The following is a 24183-nucleotide window of genomic DNA, read 5'->3' on the forward strand; positions in this document are numbered from 1 at the left end:
AGAGAGAGAGAGAGAGAGAGAGAGAGAGAGAGAGAGAGAGAGAGAGAGAGAGAATATGACCTTTGGAGGATGTGGGGTATAGCAGGCAAGTATGGGAGGAGTTAGAAGGGGGTGAATATGATAAAAAATTATATGTACATATTAAATTCTTAAAAAATTAATAAAGAATATACATTTTGTTTGTTGTGCTAAATCACTGATCAAAACCATCTTGAGGAGGAAAGGGTTTATTTCAGGTAATAGGTTACAGTTCATGGGCGGGGGCGGGGGCGCAAGACAGAGACTGAAGCAGAAGCTATCGAGAGGTGCTGCTTATTGACTTGATCATCATGCCTTGCTCAGCTTGCTGTTTTTAAACCCAGGACCAGCCTAGGGGTGGCACCACCCATAGAGAGCTGGCCCTCCAACATCAATTATTAATAAAGAAAATGCCCCCATAGACTTACCTATAGGCTGATCTGGTGGGGGAAAGTTCTCCATTAAAGTTCTCTCTTCCCAGATGACCACAGGGTTGTGACAAATTGGCACCTGGAACCTGGGCCCTTAATGACTCTAGTGGTAGCTTGGTAGATGTGGTAGTTTGAGTGACAGTGACCCCTATAGGATCATAGATTTGTATGTTTGGTCCCCAGGTAGTGGAACTGTTTGAGGAGGATTAGGAGGTGTGGTCTCATCAGAGTAGGTGTGTCACTGGGGGTAGGCTTTGAGGTTTCAATAACACATTAGAGGCCAGGTCACTCTCTGCCTGTGGATCAGGATATAAAGCTCTCAGCAACTGCTGCAGTAACATGCCTGTCTGCTTCCTTTCCTAATGAAAATGGGACTTCCCTCTCAAACTGTAAGCAAGCTCCTGATTAAATGTTTTCTTTTATAAGAGTCGTCCTGACATGGTAACTCTTCACAACAATAGAACAGAGATAAGACTAGATTTCTTGGGATTTCTAGATACCCAAACAATTCTCTTATGAACAAATAGACATTTTATTTCTTCCTTTTTTCTCTTACCCCTTTCTTTTTCTTGTCCTACTGCATTAGCTAGGAATTCTAGGACAGAAGTAAGTAGAAATGGTGTGAGTTGGCATGTTTCCTTTGTTTCTGATCTTTTCTAAGAGAAAGCATTTGGTTTTTGTCCGTTGAAGTTTCATTGACACTATTTAGCTGATTTAAGAAGTTGCACTGGTTTATTGAGGGTTTTTGTTATGAACAAGTTAGTATTAACTTTTGGTAAATGCTTCTCTACATGTTAGATGCTCACTTTGTTATACACAGTGTAGGTATTGTGACCCTCCTATAAATACAGCTTCAAAGTTGACATAGGAGATCCTCAGAGTCATATCTGTGAACTTGGGGTTCAACTGAGAGATCCTGCCTGAATAAGATGAAAGAGCAGGCTGGGCAGTGGTGGCGCACGCCTTTAATCCCAGCACTTGGGAGGCAGAGACAGGTGGATTTCTGTGAGTTCGAGACCAGCCTTGTCTACAGAGTTAGTTCCAGGACAGCCAGGGCTACACAGAGAAACCCTGTCTCGAAAAACCAAACCAAAACCATAAAAACAAAAAACAACATCAACAAAAAAGATGAAAAAGCAGCTAAGGACAATCCCTATACCACCCCTGGACCTACACATGCACAAATGCACACACACATGCACATATAAACATACATTCACATACACACATATGCAAAATATACACACATATGCACACTACACACACGTGAAAATAGGAAAAAATTGAGAAATTTCCAGTGGGGGCTGGAGAGCTGGTTCAGTGCTTAAGAGCATTTGTTGCTCTTGCAAGTACTTGAATTCAGTTCTCAGAACCTACATGGTGGCTCATAGCCATTTATAACTCCAATCTCAGGGAGTCTGATGCTGGCATCTGACCTCTGTAGGCACCAGGAAAGCACACATGCAGGTAAAGTACTCATACACATAGAATAAAAATAAACCTTTATTTAATTTGAAAAGTTTCCAAAACATTTATCTAGAAACTCATATCTAGCATATCCGAAAGACTTCTAAAAGTTTAAAATTCATAATAATTCCTAAGATTCAGTTATAAGTAGACAGGGCAGATACAATGACAGAACACTGTGTGCATGGAAAGTTGTAATAAAACCGTTTACTTTGGCTTTCCAATAAAAAATATAACCAAATTTAAAAATGGTCAAAAGACAAACTTCTCTAAAGAAAGCACGTGAATGACAAACCATATAGGTACTCAGTGTCAGTCGCCTATTGTAGATTTACAAATTACAACTACAGCAAGAATGCACAAGGCTATTTAAAACCTGGTGCACAAGTTCAAGTGTGGATGAGAATACCAAACACTGCTGGTGGGAATGCAAAATGGGACAGCTCTCTGGAAAAGTCTGATGGTTTCTACAAAACTAACCATTTTGTGTGTGTGTGTGTGTGTGTGTGTGTGTGTGTGTGTGTGTGTGTTAACCAGGACTTTTGCAGACTAGTTTTTAATTTGAACATAGTCCAATTTATGACGTTTCTCTTATGAATCTAATTCCCTATAGATCATGCTATGCTGAGAACTGTTTAAATGTCTCAAGTCCTAAAGATTTTTTTCTTCTATACGTCCTTCTAAAAGTTCCAACTTCTTAATGGCTTTCTTAATTTCATTGTCGTCTGTAGTAATGACTTTCTTCTCATCCCTGATTTTAATAATTTGAGTGATCACTCTCTTTTGGTTAATTTGGCTAAGGATTTGTTTATCTCATTTATCTTTTCAAAGAACCAACTCTTTGTCTCATTAATTCTTTGTGTTTTACTCATCTTGTTTTCATCATTTCTGCCCTGATTATTAATTATTTCTTTCTGTATAGTAACTTGGGGTTTCAGTTGTTCTTGGCTTTCCAAGGCCCCTAAGGTGTATCATTAAATTACTTATTTGAGACTACTCTGATATTTTCTTAAAGATCTATTTTTAAATTGTTACTTTTAATTATGCATGGGTAGGTATGTGTGCTTCTGCATGTGGGCATGTACTTATGAATGCACACACATGCAGAAGCCTGATGTTGCAGACCCCCTGGAGCTTGAATTTAAAGATGATTGTGAGCTGCCTCACATGGAGGCTGGGAGCCAAACTTGGGTCCCCCAAAAGGGCAGCAATTGCTCTTAACTACTGAGCCTTCTTTCCAGCCTCTTTGATTGTTTTTTTTTTAAGAAAACCCAAATTAATTTGTTAAAGATTTATTTATTTATTTATTTATTTATTTATTTATTCTTATATAAACACTGTACTGTAGCTGTACTGTAGTGTACATCACACTGTAGCTGTCTTCAGACTCACCAGAAGAGTGCATCAGATCCCATTACAGGTGATTTTGAGCCACCATGTGGTTGCTGGGAACTGAACTCAGGACCTCTGGAAAAGCAGTCAGTGCTCTTAATCTTTGAGCCATCTCTCCAGCCCTCTTTGATTGTTTTTAATGCAAGTATTTATAGCTATAAACTTTCTTCATAGGACTGCTTTCATTATATCCTATAGGTTTGATATGTTGTGTTTTCTTTTCAATCAGTTCTAGGATTATTTGTTCTTCGTTTGAGACAGTATCTAACATAGCTCAAGGTAACTCTAGAAAATGTTTCGTTCTTGGTTTCTTCAATAGCCCATTTGTTGTTGAGTAGGGTGTTGTTTGATCTTGATTTTGTGTGTGTTCTATGGTTCCTTTTAGTGATGATTTGGGGGTAGGCTTTAAATATTATTATCTATTATTATTATTATTAATGTGTATGTATACATGATGTATATGCACATATGTTTGCAATTGCCTGTAGATGCCAGAAGATAGAGTTGAATCCCCTAAAGTTTGGGTATCAGGTGCTTATGAACCCCCGAGTGTGGGTGCTAAGAATCAAACTCGGGTTTTCTGTAAGAGTAACAAATACTCTCAATTGCTGAGCCATCTCTCTAGTCCCTTGATTTTTAGTCTTATACTATGGTCAGATAGAATATAAAATGTATTTCAATTTCCCTATATTTGTTAAAATCTGCTTTATATCCTAGTATATGATCTATTTTAGAGAAAATTCCATGGGCACTTGAGAAGAAGGTTCATTATGCAGTGTTTGGGTGGAATGTTATGTGGATGGCTATGGGGTCCAGTCGATCTAATGTCATCTGTGTCATCTAACTCAGATGCTTCTCTGTTTCTGTCAGAGTGACCTGTCTATTGGTGAAAGCAGAATACTGAGGTCACCCACTATAGTGGTGGGGTTAATCTGTGACTTTATATTTAGTAGTATTTGTTATTTGAAATTGGGAATATTTGTATTCCATGTGTGTGTCTAAAACTGTAATATACTCTTTATTGGTTGTTTGCTTGACCTGTGTGAACTGAACTTTATTTCTCCTGACGAGCTTTGGTCTGAAATCTATTTGGTCAGATATAAGAACAGCAACATCTGCTTATTTACTGGTGCCATTTGCTTGGGAGATCTTTTTCCATTCTTTCACCCCATGACAGTACCTGTCTTTGACAATGAGGTGTGTTTCTCAGGGGCAACACACAGATGAATCCTGCTTGTTAATCGAGTGTTAGTCAGTGCCTTTTCATTGGTCAATTGAGACAATTATATATCAAACTTACTGACAGGTATGTACCAACTCTTGTTGTCTTACAGATTTCTGTAATGTTTGGTGTTTTTACATTCTTCCTTTGCTTAACTAATGGTCTAGAGTGGTTTATTCTTTTCTGTGGCCCCATGATGTGGTTAGCTGTTTCCCTTAGTTCAAAGGGTTCCTTCAAGAATCTTCTGTAGGGCTGGCTAAATGGTCAATAATTTCTTTAGCTTTTTGAAAATGGAAATGTTTTTCTTTCTATTTCAATTATGACAGTTTTGCTAGGCATAATAGTCTGTGTTGGCTGTTGTTGACTTTTAGGACTTAAAACACATTTCAAGCCTCCCTAGCTTTTTCAAGTTTCTGTTGAGAAATCTGCTGTTATTTTTTGGGCCTGTCTTTATGTGTGACTTGGTGTTCCTCTCTCACGGCTTCCCATATGCTTTCTTTGTTTTGTATATTTAGCATCCTGACTATATTGTGATGTAGGGGTTTCAATATAATGTCTGTTTTGTGTTTTAAATTCTTCCTGCACCAGAATGGTCATCTTTCCCCCTAGATTTGGGAAATATTTCTGCTATGATTTTATTTAAAATGATTTTCCATGTCTTTAGTATGAAATCCTTCTTCTGCTTTGCCTATAATCCAGAGATTTGGCCCTTTTACTCTACCCCGCAGCTCAGTGCCCCATGTACACTTGCTACCATTTTATCTCTGTTCATGTTGGAATGTCCAAACCTTGTACCTTGTCTTCAAGTTCACATATCCTCCCTCCCTTTCATCCTTTCTGTTGGTGAGGCTTTCCATGGAGCTTTCAACTTACTGAATTGCTCATTTCCAGTATTTCAATTTAGTTTTTATTCCATATTTTTCATTATAAAATCTCAGCTTCATGCCCTGTAATGACTTCCTCATTTCATTCAGCTCTTAGTCTGTGTTCTCTTGTAATTCATGCAAGGGTTTATTTTTTGCTCTCTTTGTGCATACTTACAATCAGCTCTTTGAATTCCTTGTCTGAGATTTCATTTAATTGACTATCACTGGAAGCCATTATTGTGGGATTAGTACCCTTTGGAGTGGTCATGTTGGTCTTTAATGTTTCTTGTATTTTTTTAGGTTTACTTATTTGTGTACTTTTATGTCATGCCTGCATGACAGAATATACATCAGACAGAAGAGGGCGTCAGATCCCATGGTTGTGAGCCACCATGTAGTTGCTGGGAATTGAGCTCAGGTCCCCCAAATGTACCATTCTTACTCTTTTACTGTAAGTGTTTTCAGTGTTTAAGAGGGACTAGGTTGTAATGGATTGAGGTGCCATTTTATTTTTCAGCTAGAACTGATGTTCAGAGAATCAGGCTTGATCCCAGAATTCACCTAAGAGTAGAATACCGTATGAAAAAACAGTCACTCTCAAAGGACTTGCCCACTGTGAGCACACAACAATAGTCAATTTAAAATATCACTTGTGAGCCAGCAAGATCAGTGGGTAAATGAGCCTGCCACCAAGCCTGATGACCTAAGTTCAATCCCTGACACACACGTGCAAGTTGTCCTCTGAACTCAATTTGTACACTGTGGCACACACACTCAGGAATGTATACTTGCATATCAATGTATATATGTGTATCAATAAGTGTAAAGAATCCCACCAATTTTCTTAAGGGCCAGTTAGTTAAGGGCCAGAGGTAAAATGATGTAGTTTTCAGTGGAAACGGGTAAGATGGAAAGAGAGAGGTAAAATAAATGCAATCAGGCATCCTAAAATAGTCCTAGCCCTTAGGACAGTGGTTCTCAACCTGTGGGCTATGACCTCTTTGGAATCACATATCAGATTTCCTTGATATTTATATTACAATTCGTAAGAGTAGCAATATTGTTGTCATGAAGTAGCATCAAAATAATTTTATGGTTGGGACTCACTACAGCATGAGGGTATCAATGCATTAAAGGGTCATGACATTAAAAAGGTTGAGAATCACTGCCTTAGAAGGATGAGACAGAAGAGACCCTATAAACAAGACCAGCCTATTAGACACTGAGTGTGGTGATGCACACCTTTAGTCCCAGCATTTGGGAGGCAGAAGCAGGCTGATCTCTGTGAGTTCCAGGCCTGCCAAGGCTGCATAGTGAGCCTGTGCCTCAAAAGAGAGGCAGAAATGGGGTGGGAGCAAGAGCAGGAAGTTAACGGCCTGCTAAATCAGCACTGGGTATGAAATGAAGGAGGAATAAATAGGAAGAGACAGGGACTAGATGGGAGAGCGCATAGAGCATGGACACAGCCTGGCCTCTTGCTAGGTCCAGTCTCTGACCCCTCAGCATCCTTCCCTGGCTCCCAGATGCTTTTCACACCCCTGGGCATTCCTTTCAAAGATGAGTGCTTCTTGCTGGCTGCAGTACTGGGTGAGCTCGGGGCTGAGTTGGCAATGCTGTTCTCACCTCAAGTCTGCCCTTTAAGGACAGGGGCTAGGGATGGCCTACTGTGTGACAGATGCTGGTCTGTCAGTGAATGACGGGTATTGTAAATGTTACACTGTTCAGTTGGGCTTACTGTATTCCTTCAAGGGGTAAAGTTTGCTTTGAGAAGCACTTTTCTTTTCAGATCAAGTTCTGGCCTATAAGATTTCCTAGGATTGATCTATAGTAGCTTTTGCTTTGAGCTGACTTAACCCTACTATGAAATCTTGACCTTTTTTATTGATGTGAGTGTTGAAAAGGAATTCTGTTTTTACCTGAATGGAAGCTATACATTCATTCCAAGGCCTTCAAGATCTCTAAGAATTCTTCAGTTTATATCTCCATGGTGTTCACGCACGCCCGGCTCAGTGGGATATCAGTTTCTGCATGTTCAGAGACTCAAGGCAATCCTCGTCTAGATTCCCTTTTAAACAATTTTGTACTTATGTGCATTAATGCATTCGTGTGTTTATGTGAGTGTGTGTGCATGTGTGCACATGCATGCCCCCCTCTGTGTGTGTGTGTGTGTGTGTGTGTGCACTTGTGAAGTTCAGATGATAACCTACATGAGTTGACTCTCTCCTTCTACCATATAGTCCTGGATGATTTAATTCTGATCATCAGGCAGGAAGCAACACCATGTCCAGTCGTTTTTCCATTTCCTTTTATTGGTTTTGTTGTTGTTGCTGCTGTTGCTGCTGTTATAATGATATAGTTTGTTCCATATGATCAAAAGCAAAAATTATATATCCTGGAAGTCATGTTAACCCTATAGGGATCTTCATTTTTAAAATACTTTCACAAATCCCATTGTATATGCATATACTTCAGTTTGTTCAACCATCCATAATTTGTCATTTAGGTAGTTTCCAATATTCTGAAATTAAAAATGATTCTAAAATGAATAATCTGATACACTTATATGCATATAGTTTTAAAGATTTTTTTGTTGTTTCATTTTCTTTTGTCTTTTGAGACAAGATTACGCTATATGGCCCTGGCTGTCCTGGAACTTGGTCTGTAGACCAGGCTGGCCTCAAATTCACAGAGTTCTGCTGGCTTCTACCTCTTGAGTGCTGGGATTAAAGATGTGAGCCACCACTGCCCAGCTAAGGTTTATTTTTTTTTAAATATTTTAAATGTTTATTTTGAGACAGGATCTCATTATGTAGCCTTGGCTGTCCTGGAACTCACTCTGTAGACCAGGCTGGCCTCAGACTCTCAGAGATCTGCCTGACTCTGCCTCCAGAGTTTGGGATTGAAGGCGTGTATCTGCAACCCTTATTTTAATTTTTGAGATGTATATTCAGGTTAAATTCGTATTAGCATAATTCCCAGGTTAAGGAGCAAAGGTCTGTGAAACTTTGTAGAAGATAGAATAATTTTCATCCATTCAGGCCACACTATATCCCTTCACTAAGTTAAACAGCCTGGTATCCCTAAGTCTCAACTACACAGTGCATTGTTCAACTGTAAATTTCTGGCAGTCTGATTTACACACCTCAAAATGGCTTTAATTGGTATATTTCATCGTGTGAATATAATTAGCTTTTCATATGTTTGAGTCTATTTATATATTTTTTTCTTTCCAGATAATGATACATATGTCTGATCCTAGCACTTAGATAGAGGAGAGGCAAGAAGATAAGGCACAACACACACACATACACACACACACACATACACACACACACACACACACACACACAAACCACACATAAATGATTGTAAAATAAAATTTCTTAATTCTACATTGTATAAGATAGCAACTTTCAGCCAGGCAGTGGTATCACACTCCTTTAATCCCAGCACTTGGGAGGCAGAGGGATATCTGAGGCTGAGGCCATCCTGGTCTACAGGGTGAGTTCCAGGACAGCCAGGGCTACACAGAGAAACCCTGTTTCAAAAAAGAACAACAACAAAAAGATATCAACTTTCATGTACTAAACTTCTATAGTACACAAAGATCTTAATGACCAGAAAAATACACTTACTTGTTCCTTAAAGCTAATGATACGCAGTGAAGTGGATTACTCAGAAGATCTAAAGAGGACGATCAAGAACTCATGGTCTGTGGAGTGGGGTAGTGCACACTTTTCATCTCAGCACTTGGGGAGCAGAGGTAGGCAGCCTGGTCTACAGAGCAAGATCCAGGACATCCAGGACCTCACAGAGAAACCTGGTCTTGAAAAAGAAAACAATAAAAAAAAAAAACTCAAGGTTATCTGCAACTATATCGTGAGTTCCAGAGCAAACTCGGCCACGTGAAACCCAATTCAAAACAGGCAAGCAAACACAAACCCTTTGACTTCTAAAACCATTATTGTTATTCCAAAATATTTTCAGATTTCTATTTAGGTGTGTGCACACCTCTGTGTGTGTGTGTGTGTGTGTGTGTGTGTGTGTGTGTGTATGATGTATGAGACGTACACATGAATGCAGGTGCTCATGGAGGCCGGAGGCCATGGATCACCAGAAACTCATTGCAGGTTGCTATGGCCACCACAGTGGGGGGGGGAGGGTGATGGGGGGGCAGCTAGGATCCAAGCCCTTGTCCTCACGCTCCTGACCTCTGACCCATCTCTCCTGCCACCACAATATTTATGAAATCTCTTTTTGTTCTGAGAGTAGACAGAATGAGATATTACAAAATTTACTTAAATTTGCAGATTATCTTTTCAAATCAAAGCATCTAAAATATTCAGGTAAACTTGAGGTAAATATTAAAGCTAAATCCTTCAGATTTTTCTACCAAATCCTTTAACTTCCCACCTGTGTAAATTGGGATACATATTTGTCTGGTAATAAGATTATTTATTTTTCTTGTGATTCTCCTCAAATCATCTTCTCATTTGACCTTAGCATGCTGTTCAGACAGAGGCACTGTCAGTGTGGGGCCTGTTGAATCACACGGAGCTCTACTTTAGGAAGGGACCCATACTTGAAAGGCCCCTGCCCAGGGTTAATTCCCTGTTGTCATAATAATCCCACAAGCTCTTTAATTTTATTTTACATTAGCACAGACAATTATATAGTCAGTTTTAGTGTCGGGTGTTGTTCAACAAGGAGGGTGCATATTTAACGCACAGATTTGGAGGGAAGTCTCAGGGTTTTGTATGTGAAATGGAAGACAGAGTAAAGATAGCAGAAAGGACACTATTCTAGTATCTAAAGGGGCTTTGAGTGAGATGGTTGCAGTTGACAGAGAAAGTGGTTGGTATTTTTAAAATATACTTTGGTGGCCTGGAGAGATAGCTCAGTGGTTGATCTTCTAGAGGTCCTGGGTTCAATTCCCAACTCACTCAGTGGTTAGAAATTGTCTGTAATGGCAGTTTCAGGGAATCCCATACCTTTTTCTGTCTCCTTGGGTACACAGACATACATGCAGACAAATATCCATACACATAAAATAAAAGTCATATATATATTTATAATTATAATTATTTTTTAATCACACACACATACCCTTTGGGACTGGTATTTGTGATAGAATACTTGCTTGGCATGTGCCTTGGATTCAATTTCTACAACTGTGAAACAAAGCACATACACACATAGGCATGCAGACACGCACACACACACGTGCACCACACTGGAGGTAACAGCACTGGTATGGACTGGTAATAAACTAGATGTGATGATGCAGAAGATGCTAAAATGCGGCTTCTGAGTTTCCAACCCCACCAGAAGTATCACTTCCTAGGTGAGAACATTTAGAGGAAGAAGAGAATCGAGGGTGAACTCAACACTGGAGCTGACATTATGCTCAAGAAGCTGGATACAAAAGAGTACATGTTTTCATTCTTCCTTTCCTTCCTATAAAAATATATATATTTGCCTGGAAACGTTCAGAATATCAACAAACCAGCTGGTGCTGAAGTTGGTTTTTTTTTTTCCAATTACTAAGTGGTATCACCTAGCAGAACAATTACTTTATATGAGCATTGTTAGGGAACACTGTAAAGTGCCATCCCCATGTAATTTGGGCAGCTTTAAATTCTTATGTTAATTTGCAACCCCAATAGCAGGCAAAGTACATGGTTACTGTGAAGGCTAGGATAGAGCTATTGGGAACACACGCACACACACACACACACACACACACACACACACTGCAGGCCTTGTGCAGTGGCTCATGACTTTTCAGTCTCTGTGACTTTGAGGCTAACCTAGTCTACACAGTGAGTTCCAGGCCAGTGAGAGCTGCACAGCGAGACCTTGACTCGTGAGGAGGTGGGGAGATTGCAGGTTAGAAGCAAATCTGACACAGTTTCCTACTTTAGATTTTCTTTAAAAAGGTTGCATTAGCTGGGCAGTGGTGCCCCACACCTTTAATCCCAGCAGTGGGAAGGCGGATCTGTGAGTTGGAGGCCAGCCGGGTCTATAATGTGAGTTCCAAGACAGCCAGAAATACACAGAGAAATCATGTATCAATAATAATAACAATAATAATAAGTAAATAGAAAGTGGTGTTGTGGTCAGCAGAAGGGGGAGGGGTAGCTAAATGCTTTGGACACAAGAAACAAAATAACTGAGCTGGAACCACATCTAACCATATGCATCTCCCTTTCCCTCATCTTCCTTGCCCTCCTTTTCTTGCTATTTTTTTGTCTGGGACGGCTCCCCTTTTCTCGGTATGGAGCCTTCATCTTCCTTGTGGCACATTTCTCTTCAGCTAAACAGCCTCCTTTCATCAAGCCGCCGCGCAGCGCTCTGCCCCACCTCTCCTCGGTTCTTTGTGACGTCACCAATGCCCTAGCCGCTCCACTTCTATTTATCTGTTCTCAGTGAAGCTCAGTTTTCCAGGGCTCTCTCTCTGGAGGTCAATGCACTGCAATGGCTGTCTGCTATTCCTTTCTAACAGAAATTCTATAAAAATCAAAACCATGGAACTAAAGGTGTAGCTCAGTAACAGAGCATTACCTTAGCAGACTCCTGGGTTGAGTCTCCTTTTTCTTAAAAAAGCAAAAGCCACAAAGAGAGAAAGTGGATATGGGATTTCTGGAGGTTAAAATTAGGACAAAAACTGTACAAGTACGAGGGAAATTTGGGGGTGAGAGTAGTAAGGTGTTGGCTAAATGAATTCATTAAAAGTCCTTAAGCTGTGTGTGAGTTCTAAAATACCATGTAGCTAACCAAGTATGGTTATTGAACCGATTTGAAGTTGATTCAGGTCCCTGTAGTTATACAACGGACACTATTATTATTTCTAGTTCACAAAGAAAGAGGATGGAAGTTAAAAATAAAAATGTTGTGCCTTTGTAGCTCAGAGGTACAGTGCTTGTCTAGTATGTTCAAAGCCCTACAGTCAATCCCCAGCTCCATAAGAATAAAATACATTAAAAATAAAAATAATAAAATTTTCATAGTTAAGTAACTACAAACGTAACATCCAGAATTGGAAGCTGATTCTTTTTTGATGTCAAACCCTTGCTATCTACTGTATAACACCTGTACTTCCTGTTTTTAAATTATTTTTGCTATATCTCATAGGTCATAAGATGTCTTGAAATTATAAAACAAAAATGATAAAGATAGAGGCAAGAAAATTCTGATGCTGTGTCAGTCTCCAGCACTGGGGGGCAGGGGACTCCCTAGAGAAAATGACGGCACTCAAATGAGTGCGTGTATAGGTTTATACTCCTTGGTTTTGTTACAGTTACTCACTATAACATTTATATGAAAGCTATTACATTTTAAAGTATCGGGGTTGGGGGGGGTCTCTAGAGACGGCTCAGAAGTTAAGAGCACCCATTGTTCGTGCAGAGAACCCTAGCACTTTCATGGCAGTTCATACCCACCTGTACTAGTTCAGAGGAACCAGCATCTTCTTCAGGCCTCTAAAGGCAATAGACGCACACACAGTATACATACATGCAGCCAAAAGCATTCATACATATAAAATAAAACAAATATTTTTAAAGTATTTCTAGGGCCTGGTATTATGGACTCAGAAGAAGAGCATTTGGCCAGCTCCTGTCCAGATGTTGTTACCAGTAGTTAGGGTCTGGTCTGGGGTTTCCAGGTTTTTCGCCTCTTATGCAAGAATAAAATTAAAAAACCCACACAGGCTGCAAAGTAGCCAGGAAACTTTATTCAAAAACAAAGGAGTAGTACAGATCAGAAAATCCTATATTATGAAGATTGACAGCCGGCTATCACAATGGAAGCACTCAAGGGCATCCAGTTATTGCCTGGGGCTTTTTTTATGGGGAACCTAATAGGAGGAGCTGGTTGCTAAGGGGCATAGTTTGGATGGTTCTCTGTTTTGATTGATGGATTAGGTCATGACCATTTTTACTGTGTATGCCCCTTCCTATAATGCATCTGATTTTAATCACGTGCCTGTCGGTAATGCACGGGGGTAACGTGTTAAATAGGGGAGCATCCCTAAAAATTCACTTAGAAACAGTTTTGCCTTATTGCACACACACACACACACACACACACAAACACACACACACACAGAAACAGTTTGGGAGGAATCAGCCTTTCCATCCATGCACCATAACAAACATGGTCTACAACTGAAGAGAGTCTGTCCAAGTTTGACAGTCTTTAAGAGGAGGAAATTTTTACCCAGGGTACATGCAACTCAATGCAGATGGAGGTCCTGTGTTGGGAATAGGTTGCTGATACATTATGCAGAGAGATGTGTATGTGCATAGTGTGTGCAGGTAAAGGTCTCCGGCTGCCAGGCATATTATTATATGATGGTTGTGTGCACATCTCAAACTAACTAGAATCTCAGGTAACTAAACTATTCCTGTGCTTGTGCTTGCCTGCCTCAAGGCTCCTGGGCTTGATTCCTAACACCAATCATCATCATCATCATCATCATCATCATCATCATCATCACCACAGGGGGAAAGCAATGGGGTGTAGCTCAGTGGCATGGTATGTGCTTAGCATGTGTGAATTGAACCATTTAAATCCTCATTGTGAGCGTGTGTGCACGAACACACACAGCATACACACATACAGTACTTATGAGATAGGGTGTGGGGAGAATACATACAACCATCAGAAATGATATGGTTTCTGTCATAGTGATTTCTCCTTTTCATTTCTTTTGTATGGGAGAGGTATACATGTTTAGAAAATAATTTAATGCAATCTAAGCCATCAGTTCCTCCTACTATTTCTGCTTAGGTGGAATAAACCAACTTTACAAAAACAAGTATCACATGTTTTCTCTTGGGAGTGGAATCTGGAGATGGAGTGAGAGGAAAGGATATGAAAATGAAGGAAGGGTTGTTGGGAGGTGGGTGGGGGAAATGAGGGGGAGAGGATAAAGGTTAGTAGGGGAAACATGATAAATGTCCATCACATGCATGTATAGAAATGTCACAGCAGTGCCCCTTACTTTGTATAATTGATATAACTAATAAAAAAAATCAATAAAATCTTAAGTTGTATTAGGTGTCCCAAGAGGCTAAAGCAAAGGATCCTGCTTTTAACTGAAACCTTAAATTTTTGTTGTGTTTTGTTTTGAGGTAAAATCTCATATCGCTCAGGTAGGCTTCAAATTCTTTGTAGCCAATGATAAAGTCTTGACCCGCCTGCTTTCACTCTCCAGGAGCTAGGATTATAAATACACACTACCATGCCCAGACTTTTTTGGTGCTGGGTATCAAACCCAGGGCCTGGTATACTTGACCAGCGGAGCCATACCCCACTTCAGTTGGCTGGTTGGTATTTTGGTTCTTGAGACATAAAAGGTTTGGGTTATAAGCAAGCAAAGGGAAAAGACACTTTACTGGGAGAGAAATGGCCTTGAGAAAGGCCTTGGGGCACAAAGGGTCTTGCTTGGCTAATGACCGCTTTGAAAGTACTGTAGTGAAATAGAGACTGGAAGGGTGGAGGCTTAGTGAGTGAGGACGTGAATTCCATACAAAGGGAACACCATGCTGTGCTATCTAGAAGAATCTGAGAGAAATACATGGCCTAATTGGATATTGGGCAAGCTTATCCCACCTACTGTGGAGAAGGAATCTCAGAGATATCTGCTGGTTTAGGAAGAGGTCTCAGAGCTATGGGCCTTACTATTAAGGAGAATGGCATACATTTTAAAGGCTGGTTTTCTGTGTCTGGGAATGTGTAACCCAGATATTAAATGCTTGTTTTGTCTAACCTGCATAAGACCTTCGATTCAATCCGCAATCCTCTCCCCTCAAAGCTTTCAGAGAGTCTAAATTCTGACTTATGTGATAGTGAACAGACAAAATAAAACTTAAATCGGTGCTCTCTGAGTCATCCACCAAATTCAGCTCTTGCCAAACTTTAATGTATCTTCTCACCAGCTAGGTATTTTGGTAAAGTGCAAATTCTTCACTGCTGACAAGCCCCCAGTGCCTGCCTGTAACACTGGTTCTCACACCTAGTAGCCAGTGACTGGACTATAGTGCAGAATCTAAATCCTGATGTGTCCACCTCCTTAATACAGATCACAGTTCTTGCTAGTCTAGCCAGTTTTCATCTAAGTACTTAACACTGGGTTTGTTTTAGGTTTTTGGAGGGGATTGGGGGGAGGCTGGTCTGGAGCACAACACTCATCCTGCCTCAGGATTACAAGCATGTGTTATCTGACTTTAAAACCGTGGAGTGGGTGGGTGGAGCATAGGGTTAGTACTGAGGATGTGGCTTTTCATTTCGTCAGAAAAAAAAATCCCTTTTTTGGGTATCTCACTCACTGCGTGTGATTAAGACTAGTGACTGGTCAGACAAGGCATTTATTTAGAAAGAGTGTGAGGCTCCTAACACTTCACATGTAACACCCAGTGGGTTGCTTTCCACCATTAGTTGAGGCTTACTTTGTACCAAGCACTTTCATCTGATCATGAACAGGGTGGGATTCTAGAAGCCCCCGGGTTAGTTTCTTGTCCAAAACATACAGCCAAACTCAGCCTCATTTCATAGCTAACTCGTGTTCCTTATTCTAACCATTACTTTGGGGGTGGAGTTAGTGTCTACAATTCTAAATGCAGAACTTTTTATTCTGTGACTAAAGCTTTGTCTATAGAGTGTTGCTACCATCACTTTATGCGAGGTCCTGGGTACCATATGGCCTGCCCCTCCCCTTCTCTCTCTGATGGGAGATTTCTTTATCAGCAATGCAACATGAACTCAGAACCTTTGGGAAATGGTTAATCCCGGAACAGCGTATTTGAGAGATCGTGTTTTAACCAATTGTGATTACACGGTTGGGAGAAAAAAAAAACAGGTAGGGAAATTTCCCGTTGCCTTTTGTGCCTTAAAAAGCATCCTTGAAAACAATGATGGCATCCAATTTTAAAGGAAATAATTCCTTGACTTTATTTTTAAAATCTCAAGACAGAGTTAAGACAAACAGATAGTAGTACTCTTGATTTGCTCTAATGAGAAAGTAATGAATTCTAGCCTCGGTTTGGAAAAAGATAAAACGGGGGTTTGGGGGAAGGGACGTATGCTGGAGAATAAACCCTCATACACGCAAAGTCAGAATCTACCTGTAAGCTGCGTATATCTCACGGCCCATAAAAGTGATAATATTAATCTTCCCAGAAATACTCATCCCTCCTTCCGAGCAGAGTCCACTGCTTCCTCTGCCCTCCAACAGACCCAGTTTGCTGTCGTTTTGCCAGTCGACGCTGTGTTGTATTCGGCTTGGATCATTCCCCTTTCTTGTGATCAAAGATAACCATTAAAGTGTTTAATGGGCCTGGTTGGGGTGGGAGGTGAACAGATACGCCCGCAGATTGGGTTTGCTCCCCTGGCGCTGGCTGAGCTCTGAACAGGAAACTGTGGAAAGCAGCCAGAGGAAAGTGAAGTTCCTGGCGCGAGCGCGTGTCCTGCTCAAAGAACCCGGCGCTAGCGCATTCTTCGTGCAGTTATTGGCTGGGACTCTGTGTGCCGCTGTCGGCCAATGAAGACGCTGGAGATCCGGCCCGGGCCCGTCCCCTTTCGGCGCCCCGGGATGAGGCAGAGACTGAACAGCGGGCGAACAAATCAGCGGCGCCCAGAAAGCCATGTCGGACTCGGCGCCCAGCGCCCAAGCGCTAACCCGCTGAAAGTTTCTCTGCCAAACCTCCGGGACCACCTGGACCCCACCAAGAGGAGCCGCTTTTGAGTGAGATGGTCGCAGAGGCCCGGAGCAGCGGACTGGTAAGCCCCGGGAGAACGGTGGGAGTTTTGCTTCTGCTAGCTGCCTTGACCAAGGCTTCCACCATCATTCACTATGAGATCCTGGAGGAGAGAGAGAGGGGGTTCCCCGTGGGGAACGTGGTCACGGATCTTGGTTTGGATCTCGGCAGTCTGTCGGCCCGCAGGCTCCGGGTGGTGTCCGGAGCTAGCCGTAGGTTCTTTGAGGTGAACTGGGAGACTGGAGAGATGTTCGTCAACGATCGACTGGACCGAGAGGAGCTGTGTGGGACGCTGCCCTCTTGCACTGTAACTCTGGAGTTGGTGGTAGAGAACCCGCTGGAGCTGTTCAGCGCGGAAGTGGTGGTCCAGGACATCAACGACAACAATCCCTCTTTCCCTACTGGGGAAATGAAATTGGAGATTAGCGAGGCCATGGCGCCGGGGACGCGCTTTCCGCTCGAGAGCGCGCACGATCCCGATGTGGGAAGCAACTCTTTACAAACCTATGAGCTGAGCCACAACGAGTACTTTGCGCTCCGCGTGCAGACTCGAGAGGACGGCACAAAATACGCGGAGCTGGTCCTGGAGCGCGCCCTAGATTGGGAACGGGAGCCAAGTGTCCAGTTGGTACTGACCGCGCTGGATGGAGGAACCCCAGCTCGCTCCGCCACCCTTCCAATTCGCATCACAGTGCTGGACGCGAATGACAATGCGCCTGCCTTCAATCAGTCTTTGTATCGGGCGCGCGTCCGGGAGGATGCACCCCCAGGCACGCGCGTCGCCCAGGTTCGCGCAACTGACCTGGATGAGGGCCTTAACGGAGAAATTGTTTACTCCTTCGGTAGCCACAATCGTGCTGGGGTGCGGGAACTATTCGCTTTAGACCTCGTAACCGGGGTGCTGACAATCAAGGGTCGCCTGGACTTCGAAGACACCAAACTCCATGAGATTTACATCCAGGCCAAAGACAAAGGTGCCAATCCCGAAGGAGCGCATTGCAAAGTTCTAGTAGAGGTTATGGACGTAAATGACAATGCCCCGGAGATCACAGTCACCTCTGTATACAGCCCAGTCCCCGAGGATGCTCCTCTGGGGACTGTCATTGCTTTGCTCAGTGTGACTGATCTGGATGCTGGAGAGAACGGGCTGGTGACCTGCGAGGTTCCACCGGGTCTTCCCTTCAGTCTGACTTCTTCCCTCAAGAATTACTTCACTTTGAAAACCAGTGCAGCCCTGGATCGTGAGACCATGCCAGAATACAATCTCAGCATCACAGCTCGAGACTCGGGAACTCCCTCTCTCTCAGCACTTACAACAGTGAAGGTCCAAGTGTCCGACATCAACGACAATCCCCCTCAGTCGTCCCAATCCTCCTATGACGTTTATGTTGAGGAAAATAACCTACCCGGAGTTCCTATATTAAACCTAAGTGTCTGGGACCCCGACGCCCCGCCCAATGCCCGCCTCTCCTTCTTTCTCTTGGAACCAGGAGCGGAAACTGGGCTCGTGGGTCGCTATTTCACAATAAATCGTGACAATGGAGTCTTGACAACCTTAGTACCCCTGGACTATGAGGATCAGAGAGAGTTCCAACTAACGGCTCATATAAACGACGGAGGTACCCCGGTCTTGGCCACCAACATCAGCGTGAACATATTTGTTACTGACCGCAATGACAACGCCCCCCAGGTCCTGTATCCCCGGCCTGGCCAGAGTTCGGTGGAGATGCTGCCTCGAGGTACAGCTGCGGGCCACGTGGTCTCACGGGTGGTAGGCTGGGACGCAGATGCGGGGCACAATGCCTGGCTCTCCTACAGTCTCCTGGGAGCCCCCAACCAGAGCCTTTTTACAGTGGGGCTTCACACGGGTCAGATCAGCACTGCCCGCCCAATCCAGGACACAGATTCACCAAGGCAAATTCTCACAGTCTTGATCTCAGACAATGGAGAACCATTGCTCTCCACCACCGCCACCCTGACTGTGTCAGTAACTGAGGAGTCGCCAGAAGCCCGGGCCGAGTTCCCTTCTGGCTCAGCTCCCCGAGAACAGAACAAAAATCTCACCTTTTATCTACTTCTTTCTCTAATCTTAGTCTCTGTGGGATTCGCAGTTACAGTGTTGGGAGTGATCATATTCAAAGTTTACAAGTGGAAGCGATCTAGGGACCTCTACCGAGCCCCAGTGAGCTCCCTGTACCGAACCCCAGGGCCCTCCTTGCACGCAGACGCGGTGCGAGGAGGCCTAATGCCACCGCACCTGTACCATCAGGTGTACCTCACCACGGACTCTCGCCGCAGCGACCCACTGCTGAAGAAGCCTGGTGCGGCCAGCCCACTGGCCAGCCGCCAGAACACTCTGCGAAGTTGTGATCCCGTGTTCTATAGACAGGTGTTGGGTGCAGAGAGCGCCCCTCCTGGACAGGTAAGTGTTAGCAAGTCATCTCTGAAACGCTTTAATGCTTGTGATTCCTATACCCCGTTCAGAGAGGTATGGCTCTGTTTTGTTGTTGCTGTTGTTTTGAACAATAGTGATGTTTTTCTGAGTGTGCTTCCAGACTTCGACCTATTCTTCCCAGATCAAACAGTGCCTTTATGTGGAAGTGGCTGGCTAGAGTGTGCTTTGTGATCCTATGTCAAGATGGTGATCCTTGCTTGGCTCATTTGTGAACTCAATTCACACCCTCAGCATCCTTTTGCCATCACAGCTAACCAGTCATGCTAAGGGCACTGGATCTCAGCACTCAGAACTTAGCTTGATATTTTTTGCTTTAGAAATGAGCTCTTGCACACCTCTAACTAGTGTCAGTAGAAAAACTGCCTTGTCTAGTGCCTGCTACAGCTTCTCTATTAAAACTAATGTGTTCTCTGAGCTGTTTGTTTGTTTGTTTGTTTGTTTGTTTGAGGCTGTCCTGGGACCCACTATGTAGACCATGCTGGCCTCAAACTCAAAGACCCACCTGCCTGTAAAATTAATATTTTTAATAACCTTAATTAGCCTGCACAATCTTGTACCTCATTCTCAGATAATTTATAAAGCTCTAGGCATGCTTTAAACTTATTTCAAACACAGTGTTGGAAATAATGGGCATGTTACCAAAAATCTTATAACATTAATGATGAGCATATAGGAAACATAGAAGAAAATACATAAAAATATAAAGACAAAAATTTAGCTATAATACTCAAAGCTAATCATTTCAATTGTGAAGATGAAACTTTATTTTGAAAATAAATCTAGATGGCCTGAAAGAACATCAAGTGGAAAAGCCTCTAGTATTCCTGATCTTCCTCCAGCACTGTGTCTTGCTAGGTGTGGACCCACAGGGAAAAGGAGGTTCATTCTTTTCCTTGGAAAGGTAAAGCATTCATTCATGCATGATGGGATGCTGGTGACTAGGAAGGTTTCTTATTGAGACAGGCTACACACACTCTGAATTGTAGAAGAACCTCTGTTATCTGATAGCTAAGTTTGTTATTGCTGGAAATTCTTTTGTTTGATTTGGTTTGTTTGTTTGTTTGTTTGTTTGTTTGTTTGAGACAGATTTTTCTGTGTAGCCCTGGCTGTCCTGAAGCTCACTCTGTAGACCAGGCTGTCCTTGAACTCAAAGATTCACCTGCCTCTACTGGGATGAAAGGCGTGTGTCACCACTGCCTTGCTATTGCTGGCAATTCTTAGGTTTGGCAATTAAACAAATGAGGATTCTCACCAACTGAGTCTTTGACTACATGCTACTCAGTCTCCTTTCTAAGCCTCTTACATACAAAGAAGAAATAACAAGGGCTTTGTTGGACCAATTGATGCTATTCTGCATGTGCCTGTTTGTCATGATGGTTAAACATTATGAGTTATTACTATTAAGATTATTACTAGTACTTTTTTGCCCAAAAGCTTGAACTCTCTTTGAAAATGAGCAAATATAAAGACAGCCTAAACTGGCAAAGAAGGGTGGCAGCATACAGAAAAGCTACTCTTCTGTCAGCCTAGGACAATGTCCTCAAACTTGGGTACCCCTTAAAATCACCCAAAGGCCTTTCAAAAAGTTTGAAGCACAGACAACATCTCAAATTTGCCCTAGAACCTTCTAGCCCATCATTTGTTGTATGAAGTAGAGGGTCATTATCATTTGATGTTCACAGACCCAGGAGCCAAAAGCCAACTTTATTGAACCAAGCCCCAATAAAAAACAAAAATACTATCAAGTCACTTTCCAGATTTAAATTTTTAATATTGCATAGATCAATTTTAGAAGGGCATTGTATGTGGCATTTCAGTCACCTAAAAAGACAATCTTCCTAAACCACTAGCATCTAGCCTGCTCTTTTCAACTGTGTGTCTGTCAGTCTGTCTGTCTGTCTTAAGTAGCCCAGACTGACCTGATCCTCTTGTTTTCACACCCCAAGTACTGGTATCATAGGTGTGCTGCACTATGCCTGGCTTAGTCTTTGAAAGTAGAACTGAGCAATAGGAACTGGCTCTTTAGGTGACACAAATCTATTTCAAAATTAAATTGTGGCAATAGTTTCATCAAGTTAGTATAGAGTATACAAAAAGCCATTAAATTGTACACTTCAGATAAGTGAATTGCATGATATTTCAATTATATTTTAATAGGCAAAAGGGCTTAAGAAATGGCTCAGTGGTTTAAGAGCGCTTGCTGTTTTGCATAGGACTCAGGTTTGGATTCCGCTCCCCACTCACACATTAGACAGCTAACAGCTTCCCATAACTACAGTTTTAAAGCATCTGACACCCTTGAACACCTGCCTGCATGTGGTGTGTATTAACTCATGCAAGCACATACATTCATGCTAAACTAAAAAAGGAAAAAAAAACCTAGTGGTAGAACCGGGCGTGGTCATGGTGACCACACTTTTAATCCCAGATGCAGGTAGACATCTATAAGTTCAAAGCAAGCCTAGTGGACCACCATGAGTTCCAGGAGAGCCAAGGCTACATAGTGAAACTCTGCCTCAAACAAAAGAACAGCCTAGAAGTAGGAGAATCACATACCTGGCATAAAAGATCAAATCAAGGACATGTGGAATTAGGGTTTTATGATGCTCCAATTCTAGTAAGCAGACTGTGTTTGTGTTAGTGTGAATTTGCAATACCATATAGTACTACATATGCTGCTCTTTCAGCTTTAAATAAGGTTTTTTTTTCTGTCTGAACTTCATGTCCTTTGCCAATACATAAATATACTACCTACTTTGTAAAATTTTAAGCAGTTTTTGTTGAAGTAATAGATAATATGGATATACATGATGTATTAGAACCCCCATGTGCTAGACACTGTAAAGGATGAAAAGAAAATCTTCTTTTATGGAACACAGGATACCAAAGGCAATAGACATACAAAAAGAAAAAAAGAAAAAAAAACGGATTCTGGCATGGTTGTATGCACCTTTAATCATAGCAGTTGCTGGGAGAGAGATCTCTGAGTTCAAGGCTAACCAGGACTACATAGTAAAACCCTGTCTTGGTTAGGGTTACTATTTCTGTGATGAAACACCATGACCAAAAGCAACTTGGGGAGGAAAGGGTTTATTTCATTCACATTTCCTTTCCATATAACAGTTCATCATCTAAAGCAATGAGGGCAGGAACTCAAGCAGGGCAGGAACCTGGAGGCAGGAGCTGATGCAGAAGCCATGGAGGGGTGCTGCTTACTGGCTTGCTCCCCATGGCTTTGCTCAGCCTGCTTCCTTACAGAACCCAGGACCACCTGCCCAGGGATGGCACCACCCACAATAGCCTGACCCTTCTTCATCAATCACTAATTAAAATAATGCCCTATAGACTTGCCTACAGCCTGATCTTAAGTAGGCATTTTCTTATTTGAGGATCCTGCTTTTCAGATGGCTCTAGATTGTGTCAGTTACATAAAACTGTCCACCACAAACTCTGTCTAAAAGAAGGGTGGAAGGTGGCTGGTGTTCTGTCTTCTACAAGCAGCAGTGGAGACAAAGGAGAAGAAACACTTAAGTCAGCCTGGGGAAGACAAGACTTTATAGAGTGCTGCTGATGGCTTGATGAGCAGCGGAAGTTTAAATTGCCAGATTGGAAAAGGGGCCGAGGAGGGACTTCGTAGGAAATTCCATGCAGAGGGGTAAAGGTAATTCATTATTACTGAACCTTGAAGTGTGTGTAAAACAGTCTGTCTGGATTATCAAGGTTTTAGATCCTGAATGACTTGTGGGTCATGCCAGAATGTTGGTGGTGGTTGCTTTATTTTCTAATCTCATATAAAATAATCAAATAATCATTTCAGAATGACTGACTCTTCAAGGCTGACCTCGAATGAGTCTACCCCTACGTGCGCACACACGCACACACACATACACACACACTCCACATGTACACACCAGACACACAGACACATACCACACCACACACACCACAGACACACACGGAGACAAGCATGCACACCACACACACACAGACTGACACTCACACACACATCACACATACACACACCCACACAGATTCATACTACACAACACTACACACACACACCCCACAGACACACATATACCACACACTCAAATTCTCAGACACACACAGAAACAAACATTCACACCACAAAGCACATACAGATTATGTATGGGTATACACACACACACACCACACATACCACACTCCCACACAGACTGACACATACACATACCACATGCACATATACACACACCCCATACACCCCACAGACACTATACACTCACATGCACAGTCACACACAGAGACAAACACACAGAGACAAACACACACAGAGACAAACACACACACACCATACACACACTCCACATGCACACACTGCACACATGACACACACAGACACATACCACACAACACTATACACACACACCCCATACACCCACAGACACATATACATCACACATTCACATGCACAGACACACACAGAGACAAACAAGCATACCACACCACACACTCCACATGGGCACTCACACACACATACCACACTCCCCCACACACACACACCACACACACATACCACACTCCCACACAC

The 24183-nt window shown here is 42.4% G+C and overlaps 1 protein-coding gene across 10 annotated transcripts in view; it reads left to right on the plus strand.

The window, feature by feature from the left end:
• The window catches only part of LOC114629825 (protocadherin gamma-C4), a 122204-nt gene that overhangs the window by 72336 nt on the left and 25685 nt on the right, over window positions 1–24183 (plus strand). Inside the window, exon 1 of one of the 10 annotated variants that reach the window (XM_028777932.1) lies at window positions 16996–19580. The exons of the other annotated variants lie outside the window; for them this stretch is intronic. Coding sequence (XP_028633765.1) covers window positions 17151–19580 — 2430 coding nt within the window. The 5' untranslated portion in view covers window positions 16996–17150. Of the gene's footprint in view, window positions 1–16995; window positions 19581–24183 lie in introns of those variants that run through there. 10 annotated transcript variants of the gene reach the window in all.

Source organism: Grammomys surdaster, unplaced genomic scaffold (genome assembly GCF_004785775.1).
Source record: "Grammomys surdaster isolate TR1022 unplaced genomic scaffold, NIH_TR_1.0 317, whole genome shotgun sequence".
NCBI classification, from domain to species: Eukaryota; Metazoa; Chordata; class Mammalia; order Rodentia; family Muridae; genus Grammomys; species Grammomys surdaster.